The sequence below is a fragment of the Somniosus microcephalus genome, chromosome 1 (assembly GCF_052327205.1).
Source record: "Somniosus microcephalus isolate GS21.2 chromosome 1, FLI_Smic_1.0, whole genome shotgun sequence".
NCBI lineage: Eukaryota > Metazoa > Chordata > Chondrichthyes > Squaliformes > Somniosidae > Somniosus > Somniosus microcephalus.
In genome coordinates this window covers 105,560,805-105,581,101 of record NC_140987.1, presented here as the reverse complement: position 1 = coordinate 105,581,101, position 20,297 = coordinate 105,560,805, and the positions used below count along the sequence as shown (strand labels likewise).

Here is a 20,297-nt window from a genome sequence, read left to right as displayed (position 1 = left end):
AATTGTTGTGCACAACAGAATGACATTAGTACTTTGCAAAGAACTGCTTGCAATTAGTCTTATAAAAATACAACAGAAGTTTAGTTTAAAAAAAAACTGTGCATCATGAAGTTTAGCAGTCCTGATTGTTTTAGGCTCTCATGTTACATACAATGTGATGGAAAAAGTGCAATTTTCTTTTGTTCTTCTTTCAGTTTAAATATAGCAGTCATCTCTGAAAATGAAACAGAGAGAAAGCTGTACCTGCAGCAATCATAAAAATACAATACTTTAAGCTTGGAAAAAGAGTTTAAAACAATGTGCTGATTGTAGAAAACTCTGCTGAAGTCTAAAAGCAGAACATTCTGTGTCGTTCATCCAAATATATTACAAAACAATGAATGAAAAAGGAGCAAGGTCAAGTTATGTTAGTTAGCTATAGTTAACTCAGTGATAAAAATTCACAAAGTGGTTAGTGGGATATCACTATGAGCAAATCACATGGAAGAGCTGAATAAAGTAGAGATTTCTCCTTTTAAGGATTTTGCAAAAATGACTGAGAAACTCAATTTAACTGGTAGAAATAAAAGCACAGCATGTCATTCAATAACTAAAAGAGAAAGATGAGCCAAAATTTCAGGTAGGACGATTGGAGCTCGATTTTATCTCAGTTGGTCTTCCTGTTTTTGGGCATACCAACAGAGCGGGCAACCATGTAAAATTGGGAGCCTGAAGTCCAATGACCTTGGGGGGGGCGGTGGGGGACGGAGACCAAACGGCAGATCTGCCTCCATCCGCAGCAGGGATGGACATTTTTTTCTGCTGAACCATCTCCTACAACTCAGTGGCCGTCAGTGGTAGAGAACACCTCAGGGGAACAGATGTTGTAGGCTTGCTTGCAGTAAGCTCCATTGTTGAAGGCCAGGAGGGACCTAGAGCATCCTGATGGGAAGTATGACATTCTATACTTACATTTTAAAATCTATTTTTAATAAAATTTTTGTAAGTTTAAAAAAAAATAATAATTTTGGGGACTGGATCTCAGGAACCAATGGGATCTCCCTTGGGTCCCTAACATTCCTCTACTAGGAGGAGGAAGAAGGGGAGGATCAGGAAGCTAATGCAGGGATGGTACCCATACCGCTCCATCTGCAGCTGGGCTACCTGCTTGAGAAGGCAGCACTTCCCTCATGAAGCAATAACTAAGTTGTGCCAGCTGCCAGATAGCTGCGAGCACAGCTCAAAAGGAAGATCTTCAGTTAACTAAGCCAAGGCCACTGCCAAATGAATCCTGCCACAATGGTCCCCTTTTGGCAACAATCTCAACTCAGTCACTTGCTGACATCGAGCTCTCCTTCACAACTTCCAAGGCTCTCTCCCATTTAGAGATAATTCTGGTACTCCTTCATGCAGGCATATCCCCACCATGACCCAGATCATACCAGACACATCCCATCAGTGACAAAAAGATCTCTCTGCCAACCTCCCCACTATTTAAGGCCACAGTGGCTTCCCTTGGTGCCTACTCTTGTGTGCCCTTTCAATTCTAGCCTCCTACTTCTACCCTGTCAGTTCTGAGGTGGCTAACTGATCATTTTCAGCAAGAACCTTGGGGCAATAGAGGTGGCATTTTCTTGTCTTTAGTTGGTGGGCCATTTCCTCTCCAAGAAGAAAGTAGAGAGAGTAAGGGCCTGCTGCATGACCTCATATGGAATGCAACCCAGATTTCCGAAGGCATTCCTTAACGGAAGTGGGATGGCAATCACTGCCCAAGCCATCTCCTTCCATAGTTCCGGATCGTGCCTCTCATGAGCACTCCTTCCCTCAGAGGCTAAAAACTGGGTTTTCCTTTGTTGAATTACTGCCCATAACAGCTCAACAGAAGAGTCTTGTGGGCTCAGTGCCCTGAAGCACCAGTCTTACAGATTACACTAAGCCACCTTGTTATAGACACACAATGGCTACCTTGACCGTTTCAGCTGCTGCAGCAGCACTGAATTTTCCTCCCCCAAAGGCAGGCTGTCTACAGATGGCACTAAAAGTGCCTGGAGCCCACCAGGAATATAATAAAGGTGCACTGAGGAAAACTGGGTGGGTTCTCGGTGGCATATCAGTCAGTTCAAGAACATTTCCAATGCACTTCCAGCAGTAAATCCTCCTATTTCCAGCAATTATTAAATAAACAGCTATCTGCCTCATAAATGCAGTGCTTTGACGATCAAGGAGGCAAATCATTGCATGTCAGAGGTATAACAGTCAAAACAAATTCAAACTTTGGAACCCAGTGACTTTCACAAACTAGACAAAAACAATTCAACCATAGTTAGAAAGTGAAATAATGTTATGCAGATACTTTATTATAAATAGGAGTGTTCTCAGATGATTTGTTCTAAGCGGCAAACTGAAGGGGCATTTAAGGACACAAAGCTACAGGAATGAAGATACATGCCTACTTGCAGCATGTTTCCATTGAAGAAACCAGGAGTCATCTAAACTCACTGTACACAGTATACATAATACATACAATTTCAGACATTTAGAGCTTGGTCACCAGTACCTGTAATCTCGTGAGAATATATTCCCACATAAAAGTTTTTAAAAGCAAACATACAATCATACATTTGTTCACATAGTTTTAAAAAATACTGCAGATGGTGAATGTCAACAATTTTAAAGTCTGAACATAAATTAAAAAGTCTAGAATAGTTCTTTCCCACTTGAAGCTTAAAGCACTTTTGTGGCATTATTTCCATCGTATCAGTTTTGACTTTTGAGCTCAGATTCTGACACGTGAAGCACTTTTACAAAGCCTGCAGGAGAAATATGATTGACAGTACTCTCAAGTGTTCTGAATCTCCCCAGTTTTAGGCAAAAAAGATAAAAATAACCCACTTTCAAAGCATTTTCCATAGGACGCTAAAATATTCATGAACGTTATTCACCTTTTCTTAATGCTTTGAAAATCTTCTTTGGAAGAGGCGACTGGGGAACCATAAGCATAACAATGTAAAAATCTGAGGTAAAACCCTTTGAGAGAGTGAGATAAAGGGCTTGAACGTCAGGATATAGTTCTGTTGTATCCACCATTTAGATGTTTTTCAAGCCAGAGTTCAGCCAATTGCATTGTCGATCCAAATGTACTTGCTTTGGACCCTAAACACATCTTATATTGCTTAGGATCTATGTTAGGATCACAGTGAACAGGGTGGTAAACATGGACAACCCCAATTTCCTGGCTTCTAAAGGCATTCAAGCCAGTAGAGATCACTTTAGTAAAAAGGTCCACATCTTCTAGTCCCCAACCCTGAATGGAGGTATCAAACCCGCCAACATGCAATAAATCGCTTTTGTATATGCAAACGATTCCAAAGCCATAATCCCTCCAGAAACCGGTCTTCTTTGTGAAAACAAAGTTATTATCATTTATTGGCTTACCACCATAAACTATTTTTGGGTCATACTGACTAAAGATTACAGGAAAATAAACCTGTTCTCCCTGAATTGTATTGTCTCTACATCGTTGCACAAAGTCTGGAGTAAAAATTAAGTCGATATCGCAGAAGAGCAACAAACTGTCATTATGAAGTGAAGAAGAGCCCATTTCTAGGGCCAGGCCCCTGGAGAATTCCCCTTTCATAGGGAGAATGGTCATATCTGCTTTAGGATGTTTAAGGTTAAGCTCTCTCATTAACTCCATGTGCTTGCCTTTATCTGGGATTGAATCAGAGTTGAACAACAATATGGATAATTTTACATTCTGCTTTTGGATAAGGCAAGTCTTCTCAAAGTTCTCTATGAACCGGACAAATGTGTCATACCTTCCAGTGAGAGGGACTAGGATGTGAACTTTCTGGTCACTGCGTTGCTTAAGCTCTTTGGCGGTCTCTGTGAATTGGAATGGTGAGAAGATCTTCAGTGAGTTTGAGAAGAACGAGAAAGACTGAGAGTCTCTGTTTATGCTTTCTGCAAGCCCTCTGGCATCAAGCTCTTCAGCCTCCTTCATGAATGCTTTACTGAAAGATTGTTGAATGTAGGCATGCCGTCTCACGGGGACAGTCACCTTTCTCCCCTTGTGTTTCTTATAAAGTAGCAACAGATCCATGATGTACTCTGCTCCATGCATGGGGTTAACTCTTCGATAACCATATTGAATTTCTTTAAATTCAATCACACGTCCTCTGGTCTTAGAGTTCCAGTTGATCATCTCCATAACCTGCATTATAGTGTCATCCAGTGCTGCACGGAGCACACTGTTGATGCCCTGGCGAGGGATTTGCGTTTCCGCCATGCTAAAAAGATGTTTCCCAGTCAGAAATTCCCATTCAAGGACCTCATTCCTGTCATGAGGCTGGAAACGCATAAAGGATGGCATCATTCCAAGCTGCTGATCCTCCTTGCGTACTTCCGTGTTGCTGAGCTTGCTCATAGACACACATTCGCGATGCAACTGAATGGTCCGATGGCGTAGTTCCGAAACTTTACGGGTCAGCAAGTAGTTATGTAATCTATACTGATAGGCGGGTCTTTTGTTCGGATGGAGTGTTATAGCATTATGAATCTTGCTGCTGCGCAAATCCTGAATGTATCCCTTTTTGTTGTGCTCATAATTCTCATAGAACAGCTGCTGCATCTGGAAGATTTGAAAAAAAAAAATGTTATTTTATTATTAAAGTTAAGTGCAGAACCAGCATAAGAAATCAGGGCACTATTACATACTTCTGGTAACACAATATTTATTACTTAAATAAATACTGCTTTAAAAGAAAAGAAACAAGCAAATTCCATGGAATGTTATTTTCTAGGCAAAATTCCGCGACAGTCAGGAAAGCCTGCTGCAAACAATCTGCTAACAGCCCATTGTGATGGTCACTTGCTGTGTGAACTTCTGCAAAACTCAGTCAGACTGCTGTCTTAGTGGTCTGCTGCTGAATGCCGCTGTCTTAACCACCCCTAATCAGCATTCAGCACCAGCCCAGATGATGATTTTGAAGACTTCCTGTGTAGCTACTTGCTAATAGACCTCTCACTATTGAGGCCAGCAGAGTGGTTCTCTCCAGAAAAGGGAAACCCAAAATGGGAAAATATATTAAAACTAAAATATTTTTATATTCAAAGTATTTCTCCATCTAAAAGTTGCAAAGAATTTCTTAGTTGTAATTACAATCAATATTTGCTCTAATGATGTCATTGTAACACTTCTGTTTTCAAATCTATTATTTTCGGTTTCTGTTTCTAAACTAAATAACCTTTAATAAAAATAGCTACTCTTTTCTTTAGACTTGGGAAGTTGAGAAGGAAAATAAATTTGAATAAATGAAACCCACTTTACAGAAGACAACTTAAAGGTTATGTGGTGCCATTCTTGCTGCCGGAGGCAAGAAAACAGACTTGACAAACTAACAATGTCTGAAGAAGATTAACAATTCTACACTGTTAGTACAGTGCAAATCAATGAGAATGGTTTGACCCAGGATGGTGTTAATTGATCATTAATTAGTCAAACCAAAAAGATAATTACGTGACTACACATGATAAACGAAGTTAAAGATAGTATTAGATCAAAGGAAGAGGCTTATAATGTTGCCAAAAATAGTAAGCCTGAGAATTGGGAGGATTTTAGAATTCAGCAAAGGAGGACCAAGAAATTGATAAACAAAGGGAAAGTAGAATGAGAGTAAACTAGCGAGAGACATAAAAACAGACTGTAAAAACTTTTATAGGTATGTAAAAAGGAAAAGATTAGCGAAAGTAAATGTGGGTCCCTTACAGGCTGGGACAGGAGAAATTATAATGGGGAATAAGGCAATGGCAGAGAAATTAAACATATACTGTGTGTCTGTCTTCACGGAAGAAGACGTAAAAAAACTTCCCGGAAATAGTGGAGAACCAAGGGTCTAGCGAGAATGAGGAACTGAAAGAATTTAGTATTAGTAAAAAAAAAGTACTGGAGAAATTCATGGGACTGAAATTCGATAAATCTCCTGGACCGGATGGCCTGCATCCTAGGGTTTTGAAAGAAGTGACTATAGAGATAGTGGATGCATTGGTTGTCATTTTCCAAAATTCCATAGATTCTAGATCCCGCGGATTGGAAGATAGCAAATGTAACTCCACTATTTAAGAAAGGAGGGAGAGAGTAAAGGGGGAACTACAGACCAGTTAGCCTGACATCAGTAGTAGGGAAAATGCTATATTCTATTATTAAGGACGTGGTAACAGGGCACTTAGAAAATAATATTTTTTTGAGGTTGTAACTAGCAGAATAGATAAGGCGGAATCAGTGGATGTGGTGTATTTGGATTTTCAGAAGGCATTCGATAAGGTGCCACACAAGAGGTTATTAAACAAAATTAGGGCTCATGGGATTGGGGGTAATATACTAGCATGGATTGAGAATTGGTTAACGGACAGAAAACAGAGAATAGGAATAAACGGGTCATTTTCGGGTTGGCCGGCTGTAACTAGTGGGATACCACAAGGATCAGCTATTCACAATCTACATCAATGCTTTGGATGAGGGGACCAAATGTAATATATCCAAATTTGCTGATGATACAAAGCTGGGTGAGAATGTAAGTTGTGAGGAGGATGCAAGGAGGCTTCAAGGGAATATAGACAGGCTAAGTGAGTGGACAAGAACATGGGAAATTGAATATAATGTGGAGAAATATGAAGTTATCCACTTTGGTAGGAAAAATAGAAAAGCAAAGTATTTTTTAAATGGTGAGAGATTGGGAAATATTGGTGTTCAGAGGGACCTGGGGGTCCTTGTACAAGAATCACTGAAAGTTAACATGCAGGTACAGCAAGCAATTAGGAAAGCAAATGGTTTGTTGGCCTTTATTAAGGGAGGATTTAAATATAAGAGTAAAGACATCTTACTGCAATTGTATAGGGCCCTGGTGAGACCACACCTGGAGTATTGTGTACAGTTTTGTTCTCCTTACCTAAGGAAGGATATACTTGCTATAGAGGGAGTGCAACGAAGGTTCACCAGACTAGTTCCTGGGATGGGGGGACTGTCCTACGAGGACAGATTGAGTAGACTAGGCCTATATTCTCTAGAGTTTAGAAGAATGAGAGGTGATCTCATTGAAACATACAAAGTTCTTACAGGACTTGATGTAGGGAGGATGTTTCCCCTGGTTGGGGAGTCTAGAACCAGGGGCCACAGTCTCAGAATAAGGGGTTGGCCATTTAGGACTGAGATGAGGAGAAATTTCTTCACTGAGGGTGGTGAATCTTTGGAATTCTCTACCCCAGAGGGTTGTGGAAGCTCAGTTGTTGAGTATATTCAAGACAGAGCTGGATAGATTTTTGAATATTAAGGGATCAAGGGAAATGGGGATAGTGCAGGAAAGTGGAGATGAGGTAGAAACTCAGCCATGATCTTGTTGAATGGCAGAGCAGGCTCGAAGGGCCAAATGGCCTACTCCTGCTCCTATTTCTTATGTTCTTAAACTGGCTATACAGACCAGACGAGCATCTGGAGGTAAAACATAGGAATCAATTTTGGCATTTGGGAGGTCGATCAGTGGAGTGTGTCGGCTGGCCTGCCTCTCAAACCGGTGGCGAAGAGGTAGCCGCGATCATGAGGCTCCGATCTCATTTGAATTTGGCAGGAAACTGCAGCAACCCAGTCCTTGACCTCAGGAATTTCAGCGAGCTGGGATGCAGGCTGTTAGTTGCAAGTAGATCCTTGGCGGGGGGGAAAGGTGATACTAAGTTGGGGGCGAGGCTGGGTCGGTAGCAGCTCGCAGCTTTCATGTGAAGCCAGGAGGAGGATACTTGCCGCACCAAAACACATTAAAAAATGTTCTGGCCGTTTCCTGATCAGAAGCGTGAAGTGAAGCGTGAAGTGTAGCGTGCACATTGCACATTCCTCCCATGTGCTCCTTAAAATTGCAATCGGGTCCTTATCTACATCATTAGGACCGTGATATGCACAGCAAAGATTCCCTGCCGCTTGTTTTATGCATGCACATTGGCCACCCAGAAGCCACATCAGCTGCTGGCACTGGTCGCACCTTCACGGGCAGCTCACTCAAGCTAAGAGATTAATATCAGGCCGTTTGTCATGATGGCAATGGCCCTTAGTTAAGTCCTGGGAGGGTGAACAGGAGCAGGCTACGGATCGAGACTTCTGTGGAGTCAGAGGGACACTCCTACTCCTCCTGGCTCTACAGGAATGTTCTTTTTTAAAAGAACAAACAAATAAATTTGCCTTCCATTGGTGACCGCTGCAGAATAATCACCAACTAAGTTCTGGCCCTCTGCCCACACAACTTTAGTAGTGTGTCTGTGTAGATTGGGTGCAGGCTGTCCCAAGCTAAGGTGGTATGCTTTGCACCATGTTTTACGCCCGAGAAACAGGTGCAACGCATGCCAATATCTGCCGCTAAGTGTCCTCCATTTCATTACCCATGTGCGAGTCTAGTCCTAAAGTATTAGTGAGTTTTTTTTACCCCAGAGGAGTTGTATAGCCACTAATACTCAATGTCCAGGTTCTCACATGGAAAATGGCCACTTTGCCATATACCAGAGGGCCATTTTCTGTGGGACCATAGCTCAGCAATGGCTACAGACTACGGAAGAGGGACATAGCGCAGAAGAAAAGCTGTGTACATGTGCAAGACAAGTAAAGTCCTCTGTATGTTTGCGCATTAACATTTCTGCCGCCCTATTAAATCTCCTTCGTCACAGCTAGTACAATTATAGCGGGGAATTTTAACCCCAAAGATCGGGTGGGTTACACAGAAAAATAGAAGACAGGAGCAGGAGTAGGCCATTCGGCCCCTCGAGCCTGTTCCGCCATTTAATGAGATCATGGCTGATCATCCAAATTCAGTACCCTGTCCCTGCTTTCTCCCCATATCCCTTTAGCCTTAAGAAATATATCTAACTCCTTTTTGAATATATTTAATGAATTGGCCTCGCCGCCTTCTGTGGTAGAGAATTCCACAGGTTCACCACTCTCTGGGTGAAGAAATTCCTCCTCATCTCTGTCCTAAATGGCTTACCCCTTATCCTTAGACTGTGACCCCAGGTTCTGGACTCCCCCGCCATTGGGAACATCCTTCCTGCTTCTAGTCTGTCTAGTCCTGTTAGAATTTTATAAGTTTCAATGAAATCCCCTCTCATTCTTCTAAACTCTAGCGAATATAAGCCCAATCGATCCAATCTCTCTTCATACGTCATTCCTGCCATCCCAGGTATCAGTCTGGTGAATCTTTGCTGCACTCCCTCCATGGCAAGAACATCCTTCCTCAGAGAAGACGATCAAAACTGCACACAATACTCAAGGTGTGGTCTCATCAAGGCCCTGTACAACTGCAGCAAGACATCCTTGCTCCTGTACTCGAATGCTCTCGCTATGAAGGCCAACATACCATTTGCCTTCTTAACCGCCTGCTGCACCTGCATGCTTACCTTCAACGACTGGTGCACAAGGACACCCAGGTCTCGTTGCACTTCCCCTTTTACCAATCTATTGCCGTTCAGATAATAATCTGCCTTCCTGTTTTTGCCACCAAAGTGGATAACCTCGCATTTATCCACATTATACTGCATTTGCCATGCATCTGCCTAATCACCCAACCTGTCCAAATCATACTGAAGTTTCTCTGCATCCTCCTCACAGCACACACGCCCACTCAGCTTTGTGTCATCTGCAACCTTGGATATATTACATCTAGTTCCCTCGTCTAGCTCATTTATATATATTGTGAATAACTGGGGTCCTAGCACCGATCCCTGTGGTACCCTGCTAGTCACTGCCTGCCACTTGGGAAAAGACCCGTTTATTCCAACTCTTTGCTTCCCATCTGCCAACCAGTTCTCTATCCAAGTCAGTACCTTACCCCCAATCCCATGTGCTTTAACTTTGCACGCTAATCTCTTATGCGGGACCTTATCGGAAGCCTTCTGAAAGTCCAAATACACCACATCCACTGGTTCTCCCTTACCTATTCTACCAGTTACATCCTCAAAAAATTGGGCTCAGGTGGAAGATTAAAGAGTTAAAAAACTGAATCCCGATCCCAACCCATTTCCGGTTTTAACGGAGGTGGGATGGGCAGCCAACCTGTTGCCAGGAGACGGGTCACCCATTTAAATATTATAATGAAGCTGGCGTGCCTCATGGCGATCATTACAAATTTCGCTCTGGCTGGTCAGGTTTCCTGGGCCTCGGGGAACCCGCCAGCTAAAGGAAGGCGAGGACTGCTGGATCCAGGAAGAAAGTGGCTTTCCACTTACCTGCTGGATCCAGCGTCCGTGCCTCACCCACCACCTGCGATCGGAACCCCCAGCCTGAGGCCTCCACGCCCCCATCAAAGTGTCCGATCTCCCCTCCATGCTCCTCCCCCGAAGCCTCCAGTCGCCTTCCTAGCCCCCAACCACCCTCCTTCCCCCCCCGCCCCGATGCTCCTCTAGCCTCCCCACCTCCGGCCCCGATCGTCCTCCAGCTCCCAACCACCAACCACAGCCCTCCCCCTCCTCCCGGATACTTCTCTGGCCCCGATCGTCCTCCGGCCCCAGACCAACCGCCAATCCTTCTGCGGCCTCGATCCACCCCCCCAATCATCCTCCGACCCCGATTCACCCACTGATCCTCCACCGGCCCTGATTCACAACTCCCCTTCCTCCTGATCATCCCCCAGCCCCAATTCACCTGCCCGATCCTCCTCCAACCCCGATTCACCTCCCTAATACTTCCCTCCCTCCTCTCTGCGGCCTAGTGCCGCAGCCAGCCAGCGTCTCCATCTGGCTGGCTGTGGGGGGGGGGGGAAACAGAGCTTTGAAATGTTAATCAGGGCCTGCTGTTAAATTTGGCAGGGCCTGCGGGAAACTCGTTCTCCCGAGTTTCCCATCAGCTTTCTAGCACCCCCCAACCCCGCTCCTGACCCACCTCCAGATTAAAATTTCGGCCACAGTGTCAAATGTCATTTAGAAGAATGTATCTAGTACCTGGTTAGTTAATTTATGAGTGTGCATTTGATCTGTGCCAGTCCAGTGGGGAAAGGAAGAGAGAGAGAGAAAGAGAATGAAATATAAGGTTGGTTCTCCCACTGTTTAGTGGTATGGCCGTGGACATTGCAGAAAACAAATTTTGGATCTTATCGTTAATGCAGTACTTTGCCACAGCTTGAAAGAGAGATGACTTGGCCAATTATTTTACTGCAGTGGAGCATATGTCTGCTTATACATGAGCATTGTTACCCTACTGTTTTATAAAAAGAAATACATTTTTAACAACAGGAAGGTTTTTGTAAATTACTTTTTACCTCGAGTACAATTTAATAAGGTTCAAAATAAAGATGTTACTCAATTAGCAGTATTGCTGTACATAACTGAAAACAGATTAGAAAGCATTTTCAGGACCGCATTATGATGCGTAGTTTCAGGCAGATGCTGCAGATCGCACAACATCTGATCTAAAAACTGTGTTACTAGGGTTTGTAAGGCACATTGCTAACCTACACCAACTACTTGGTGTCCTGCTATCAGGTAAAGTGTAATGTACCTGAACACCTCTGCAATTGATGATGATAGAAATGTGACTAATGACAGGTAGTTAACAGGCAGTTTTTAGCCTAATCCCTATTTTGAGGGGTGTCGTGTGGGATTCCCAACGGCTCCAAACCACGCCAGGTTAGAGCGGGCGGGCCGTCGGGTTAAAGGACTCGGAGGGGTCACGATGTCGGTGTTCAGGTGAGTGATAGGTGCATGAGTGCAAAGGTAAGTGTGTTTGGTGTATCTAAAGTGTGTAAAGAAGTTTAAATTACCTGTACTTACCTTAACAGCCTTTCTTCCTCTAGGTTTCGGGAGTCCATCACTCAGCCGGCACTGAAAGCAAAATGGCTGCGAGCTGTCAAAAGTGACAGCCTTCAGCTTTCATTGCCGGTGAGACTTCTAACTGAGTCTGTGTAGAAGGACTCAGGTTAGAAGTCAAACTGTCAGTGTTTGACAGCTTCAAACAGCTGTGAAACACTGATATTTCATCTGCCAAGACCTCTTGACAGATGAAATTTCAGTCTGTGACATCACCTGTTGCCGGGTGGCCCTTAATTGGCCTGCTGAGCCCGCTGGGCGGGCTCAACAAGGTCAATCAAGGGAAAATCGCGTGGATTGGCCGAATGTCGATGTAGGCGGGACTAAAAACCGAAAGTTGTAGTCCCGCCTCCTTCCCGACAGCTTTATGAAAATCTACCCCTAGGTGTTGTACCAATGTCAAGATCCTCTGTGACCATCCCAATGGAAGCACACTATTGCATAGAGTACAAATTGAAAATACCTTGACCAAGAAAATCTCTGGTCTTCCATAGAACTGTCAGGATTCTCAATGATATTGCCTTGTGTATTATACAGCAACACAAATGGGCCAAGACAGCAAACAATTTCCACATAAGTGATTGTGACTCATCATATCCCCTCAACAATAAAACATCCAATTTGATAGCAGTGCCCTTACATCTGCATCGGAGATCAAATGCTAATAAGCAAAATTGGAATTCCATTTATATCGTATAAAATATGTCTCATCATATTTTATACTTTACCCATTTTTGTATTAATTTTATACCCTATAAACCTCTAATCTCTGCGAGCTTCTACAGTCATTGTTATAATGACACATTCTTGTTTTTTTTAAATCAGAAATAATAAAATTGTACTTTCCAGAGACTTCAGAAACATTAATGCAGAAAAAAGCAGCCTTTCACATAGTGTTATGATATGCAGAATCACCCCAGAAATATTCATTTTAAACAGTTTTGAAGGAGGAATGAAGAAAGAAAATTTAATATTATACACAGTTATAACATGAGTATGCTTGAATCAGACAAGAAATATGAGTTTTCTTTATTACAGGAAACTTTGGTTTATCCGGAGGTTGTATGTCCGGAAACCTCGATCTAATGGCAGAAATCAGCAGCCGTTTTGTTAGTTTTTTTTTCTTTTTTTTCCTTCTCCTAGCATTTTTTTTAAACAGTCAGTCTCTGGAAAGCCTCTCTGAAGCTGTTGCTAAGCTACAGAGACGCTTCCAAGGTACGGGCCGACTGTTTACAAGCTGTTGCTAAGCAACAGTGTTTGTTGTCAGATACAGAGATGAAAACCTCCGTATCCTTCAACATTAGCGCTGGTCTGTCCGGGAGTTTTCATAGATCGGCATCACGCCGGTCCCGTCGGTGCCGGATATCGCGAAGTTTCCTGTACACATCAACTAATGTAGGGTCTGTAACACGTCAATTATTGTGGCACTGTACCATGCTCAGTCACTCTCTTCCTCTATGCTCTGCCTTTTACCAGAAATTACTTGAACATTCTCATAGTAACACATACACACACAGACTTGGAAACTTGTCAGGTTTATGCACAAAAATCCCAAATGATTAAATGCTGAAAAAAAAGGACAAAGATGTCCTTTGTCTACCAAGGTCTCACCATAGTTTAGGTCAGATGTTGCTGCAAAAATGGCTGCCAGTAAATGAGATAATTTACTTTCAACTGAAGAACTCAGAATCGTACTTAGTTTAGTCAGCTTTACTTCTTCAAAAATTCCCTTCAATATCTTTTAATTGGGTGTGAAAGCACATTATAGCAGAAAACCTACAGCATATCAGGTTAATTTTTTTGCGATTTTGCTTCTGACACAGAATCTTATTTAATGGGATTACAGACTGCATAATTGGGTGTGCAGGTTAGTGGGCACAATATTTTTAAATGAATGACCAGAAAATCAGGAGCACCAAAAATTAAGCACATTGGGGTGAAATTTATCTTGGGGTGGTACCGCAAAATGGGCGAAAACAAGTAGGCAGCCTCTTTTACACTCTGCCCATGGAAAAGAAAATCAAGCATAAAATATAATGGGCTGCCGACACACTATCAGACGTTTAGAGGTCTGCCAATGTATGTTGGGGATATGTTGTTGTCTGATTATAGGCCTTCAGAACTAAGCCACTAATCAGCCAGAAACCTAGGAGATACAACAGGAAATTAGAATACTGAATAGAAACCTCGAACATAATTACTCAGGGTGGTTACTTGCCTACCCTTCTTACACAAGTAATTGGTTCACACCATTTGGTAGTGGTGGTAATGGAAGGGGTTGGTGGGGGTGAAAGAAAAAAAAGCAAGACTTGTATTTATAGTAGCGGAGTTGGACTGGGGTGGACAAATGTAAGAAGTCACACAACACCAGGTTATAGTCCAACAGCTTTATTTGAAATCACAAGCTTTCGGAGCGCTGCTCCTTCTTCAGGTGAAGTGGAGAAATGCATAAAGACACAGCTTATATAGTCAGAGAATCATGTCAGATGTTTACAGGTAACCTTTCCAACTGCCATTTATCACACCTCGGCAGAGAGATAATCACAGCAGTCAAAGGTGTGAATGGTGTCCAAACAGGTCAGTCAGGGAAACATTACATCAAAGAACAATGAGGTGGGGTCACAAGGGGTCAAATATTGCAGATGCTGGGGTCTGTATGAAAAACAAAAAAAGACAAAAAACATTTTTTTTGGCTGGAAATCACAGCAGGTCCAGCCGCATCTGTGTAGAGAGAACAAGCCAATGTCGACTCGAGTCTGGATGACCCTGCATCAGGTGGGGTTACATGTAATGGCAGTTGGAAAGGTTACCTGTAAACATCTGACATGATTCTCTGACTATATAAGCTGTGTCTTTATGCATTTCTCCACTTCACCTGAAGAAGGAGCAGCGCTCCGAAAGCTTGTGATTTCAAATAAAGCTGTTGGACTATAACCTGGTGTTGTGTGACTTCTTACATTTGTATTTATAGAGCGCCTTTCATGACCACCGGACGTCTCAAAGCGCTTTACAGCCAATGAAGTACTTTTGGAGTGTAGTCACTGTTGTAATGTGGGAAATGCGACAGCCAATATGCGCACAGCAAGCTCCAACAAATGTGATAATGACCAGATAATCTGTTTTGGTTATGTTGGTTGAGGGAGAAGTATTGGCAAAGATGTGACAAATATAACTTTTACCATGTGGGAATTGCAACAAATAAAACCATTTCTTAAAACTCATTGAATGTTTAGCTTCAGAACCCCTTGTGACAGTCGATGTAAGTTCACAGAATCATTGTGAATTAACATGGTGTTCCACTGTTTCGGGAGCTTCCTCTTTGCATAATGAAGTTTCCCTGACACCTAAGCGATGGTATGGGTTTATCATTGGTATGGGAACGGCACCTTAACTTAGCTTGGCCATCCTCAAGGTTACTGAACCGCTTGCAGCACCGTGCGGCAGTTCTTGGGGTAATGGAGGTTGTACTTGCTGCTTCAGCAATCTGCCTCCATAGGGTTTGAAGCACCCTTTCATGGGCCTTCTTCCCCTCAGTCCCCACGAGTCGATTCCTTCTAGCTCTTACTTCAGCCAGTAAACCACCCATAGATACATCTGAGAATCTGGGTGCCTTTTATGCTGCTGATTGTCCTAAGGCTACTGCTCCTTCAGGTATTTTTCTACTTATGGCTCTTGCTAACAAAAAATAAATGTCCCCATTTAATTAGCTACAACGTTTCCCTCCCTCCCAGCAGCTGCAAAACAACGAGGAGTGGTATTACTGCTCCTAACCTGGCCTGCATGTATAATTAGAGGCCCTGGAAGAAATACCGGCAGGTTAGCAATGGACTTGTGTTGATGGGCGGAGGTTTCTGCCTCACTGCTGACATGGCAATTGGAGGAAAATCCACTCTGTCTCGTCTTGTTTCTGTGTAGCTGTGTTTGCACTTTGTGCTGTTTCTCTTTGTTCCTCGTGGCTGTTATGGGCATGTGCTAGCACATTTGATACAGTTAGCTGGCTGAGATTTTGATACGATGCTATGCTAACAGCCACACTCACTCAGCACCTGGTGGGGAACGACAGTTAACGCAGTTGAGTAAAAGCTGACCCTGAAGGATGGTTAGTAGCGAGGCAACAGCTAATACTCTTATTTGTAGACTATCTTATGAATACCGGTGATAACGATTGCTTAAAAAAAATTGCAGTGGGATGTCATTTACTTGAACAGTGTGGGAAACACCCATCTTCAGGCAAGTGATTAGATAGCAGATGCACTATTCATTTCAATGTCATACTACATTAAGTAATATTGGCCCGGATTTTGCGGTCAGTGGTGAACGAACGGCACTCACCGTTCATCACGCCAACAGCTGCTCATAGACTTTTCGCGGGCTTTTGAGCGAAGACTTGCTGTCATCGGGCATCTGATTCAGTGCGGCGCCCTCTACAGGGGATCTGTGGTTGTATGTGAGCAGGGCTGGAAACAGCGTGGCTCTTCAACCAATCAGATTGAAGAATCCTCACCGAGACATGCAGGCCTGAATTTTAATCGGGAGGAGGGTTGGAAGTGGGGGTCCTCTGAAGCAGTCAGGAAACCTAGGAGAACGGGTTTTCCACAGGCCCTGCCGAATTTAACGGCAGGGCCTGATTTGCATGGGAAACCTCTGTTTCCCACCTACAGCCAGCCAGATTGAGAGTCTCGCTGGCTGTGGGCGGGTAGGGAAAGAAAGATAGGATTAAGAGAGAGAGATAAAAGAGACAGAAAGCAAAAGTTACAGAATCATAGAATAGAATCATAGAATGGTTACAGCACAGAAGAGGCCATTCGGCCTGTCGAGCCCGTGCCGACTCTCTGCAAGAGCACTCACAGCTAGTCCCACTCCCCCGCCCTTTCCCCGTATCCCTGCATATTTCTTTTGTTTAAGGTACTTATCTAATTTTCTTTTGAACGCCACGATTGAATCTGCTTCCACCACCATTCCAGATCCTAACCACTCACTGTGTAAAGAAGATTTTTCTTATGTCGCCTTTGGTTCTTCTGCCAATCACCTTATATCTGTGTCCTCTGGTTCTTGACCCTTCCGCCAATGGGAACAGTTTCTCTCTATCTACTCTGTTTGCACCACTCATGATTTTGAACACCTCTATCAAATCTCCTCTCAACCGTCTCTACTCCAAGGAGAACAATCCTAGCTTCTCCAGGCTATCCACGTAACTGAAGTTCCCCATCCCTGGAACCATTCTTGTAAATCTTTTCTGCACCCTCTCTAAGGCCTTCACATAATTCCTAAAGTGCGGTGCCCAGAATTGGACACAGTACTCCAGTTAAGGCCGAACCAGTTTTATACAGGTTCATCATAACTTCCTTGCTTTTGTACTCTATGCCTCTATTTATGAAACCCAGTATGCCTTTTTAACTGCTCTCTTACCAGCCCTGCCACCTTCAATGGTTTGTGCACATATACTCCCAGGTCTCTCCATTCATGCACCACCTTTAGAATTGTACCCTTTAGTTTATATTGCCTCTCCTCGTTCTTCCTACCAAAGTGTATCACTTTGCACTTTTCTGCATTAAATTTCATCTGCCACGTGTCCGCCCATTGCGCCAGCCTGTCTATGTCTTCCTGAAGTCTATCGCTATCCTCCTCACTGTTCACTATGCTTCCAAGTTTTATGTCATCTGCAAATTTTGAAATTGTACCCTGTACACCCAAGTCTAAGTCATTAATATACATCAAGAAAAGCAGTGATCCTAGTACCGACCCTTGGGGAACACCACTGTTTACCTTCCTCCAGTCCGATAAACAACCGTTCACCACTACTCTCTGTTTCCTGTCTTTTAGCCAATTTCGTATCCATGCTTCCACTGTCCCTTTTATTCCACGGGCTTCAAATTTGCTGGCAAGCCTATTATGTGGCACTTTATCAAACGCCTTTTGGAAGTCCATATACACCACGTCAACCGCATTGCCCTCGTCAACCCTCTCTGTTACCTCATCAAAAAACTCGATCAAGTTAGTTAAACACGATTTGCCTTTAACAAATCCGTGTTGGCTTTCCTTAATTAATCCACACTTGTCCAAGTGACTGTTAATTTTGTCCCAGATTATCGTTTCTAAAAGCTTCCCCACTACGGAGGTTAAACTGACTGGCCTGTAGTTGCTGGATTTATCCTTACACCCTTTTTTGAACAAGGGTGTAACAGTTGCAATTCTCCAGTCCTCGGGCACCATCCCCATATCTAAGGAGGATTGGAAGATTATGGCCAGTACCTCCGCAATTTCCACCTTTACTTCCCTCAGTTTCCTAGGATGCATCCCATCCGGTCTTGGTGACTTATCTACTTTAAGTACAGCCAGCCTTTCTAGTACCTCCTCTTTTTCAATTTTTATCTCATCCAGTATCTCCACTACCTCCTCTTTCACTATGACTTTGGCAGCATCTTCTTCCTTGGTAAAGACAGATGCAAAATACTCATTTAGTATCTCAGCATGTCCTCTGCCTCCATGCGTAGGTCTCCATTTTGGTCCCTAATTGGCCCCACCCCTCCTCTTGCTACCCGTTCACTATTTATATGCCTATAGAAGATTTTGGAGTCCCTTTTATGTTAGCTGCCAATCTATTCTCATACTCTCTCTTTGCCCCTTTTTTTCCTTTTTCACTTCCCCTCTGAACTTTCTATATTCAGCCTGGTTCTCACTTGTATTCTCAACCTGACATCTGTCATACGCCCCCTTCTTCTGCTTCATCTTACACTCTATCTCTTTCGTCATCCAGGAAGCTCTGACTTTGTTTGCCCTACCTTTCCCCCTCGTGGGAATGTACCTCAACTGTACCCGAACCATTTCCTCTTTAAAGGCAGCCCATTGTTTGATTACAGTTCTGCCTGCCAATCTTTGATTCCAATTTACCCGGGCCAGATCCATTCTCAACCCGCTGAAATTGGCCTTCCTCCATTATTTTTACTCTAGATTGCTCCCTGTCTTTTTCTATAGCTATTCTAAACCTTATGATGCTGTGATCATTGTTCCCTAAATGTTCCCCTACTGACATTTGCTCTACTTGACCCACCTCATTCCCCAGAACCAGATCCAGCAATGTCTCCTTCCTCGTTCGGCTTGAAACATACTGATCAAAAAAGCTCTCATGAACACATCAGAAATTCTTCCCCCTCTCTGCCCTTTACACTATTACTATCCCAGTCTATATTAGGATAGTTGAAGTCCCCCATTATCACTACTCTATAGTTCTTGTACCACTCTGTAATTTCCCTGAAAATTTGCTCCTCTATATCCTTCCCACTAGTTGGCGGCCTATAGAATGCACCTAGTAGTATAATGGCACCTCTATTGTTTCTCAAAAGTTAAAGTTAAAAAAAAAATGAATTTGAATTTTTTAAAAATCTCCAATAATTAAATTCTGAAGGAATGAGACTCCACACTTGTAAGCTTAAATTTTCAGTGCCAGAGAGGTTCTTGGCAGTAATTATGACTTAGCACATCGTTAAAAATTCACTTAGAAAACAGAAATTTACGGCACAGGAGGCAGCCATTCGACCTATCGTGCCTGTGCCAGCCGAAAGAGAGCTATCCAGCCTAACCTCACTTTCCAGTTCTTGGTCCGAAGCCTGGTGGATATGCACTTGAAGTGCCATAACCTAAGTACTTTTTAAATGTGATGAGTGTTTCTGCCTCTACCACCCTTTCAGGCAGTGAGTTCCAGACCCTCACTACCCTCTGGGTGAAAAGAGTTCTCCTCAACTCCCCTCGAATCCTTCTACCAATTACTATAAATCTATGCCCCCTGGTTATTGACCTCTCTGCTAAGGGGAAATAGGATCTTCCTATCACTCTATCTAGGCCCCTCATAATTTTATACGCCTCAACTTACACCTGAATGAACCAGCCCTAACTTTTGCTGCCATGTTTAGTGGGTAACTACTTCAACTTCATGCCCTTACATGGATTTCAATGCTGAGTCTGTGTGAAGGAATAAGCCATATAACCTATTTAGAAAAATACACCATTCAATGAAATAATTCTGGCCTTATTAAAACATGACAAACTGGGTCTGGAAATCTAGAAACCGAATGATGAAAAAGCTGTGATAGCATTCTGGCTATTGAGATAAGATAAGTTGTTGACACTGAATCAATAGCCTTATTGAAACAGAAGGATAAAGGCTCCTGAAGTCTGAACCTTTGGGAACAAGACAATAGTTACCCGGTACAAGATGTTCTAATTTACACCTCGTAAAGGAGCACATAAAAGTAACAAACATCTGCCTTCATAAAAATGATACCAAGTAAAGTGCATCTGCTGTTATGCCACTTTTTATGCTAAATTTAGAACACCTAGAGAAGAGACATAATTCTGTAGTGCTACCAGCTGAGGTGATTAAGAACTGCAGGGGTCAGCAGAAAAATGACTAGAGATAATTAGCTTACATCAGCAGAAAACCTTAAAGGAAATACCACTGGAAAAGGGTATAAATATTGAACTCTCAA

The 20,297-nt window shown here is 43.0% G+C and overlaps 1 protein-coding gene across 1 annotated transcript in view; it reads right to left on the bottom strand.

The window, feature by feature from the left end:
- Nucleotides 1–2,315: 2,315 nt before the first annotated feature.
- Nucleotides 2,316–20,297, bottom strand: part of LOC147124272 (chondroitin sulfate synthase 3-like) — a 312,420-nt gene continuing 294,438 nt past the window's right edge. Inside the window, exon 2 of the mRNA XM_085984466.1 lies at nt 2,316–4,609. Coding sequence (XP_085840592.1) covers nt 3,038–4,609 — 1,572 coding nt within the window. The 3' untranslated portion in view covers nt 2,316–3,037. The remainder of the gene's footprint in view (nt 4,610–20,297) is intronic.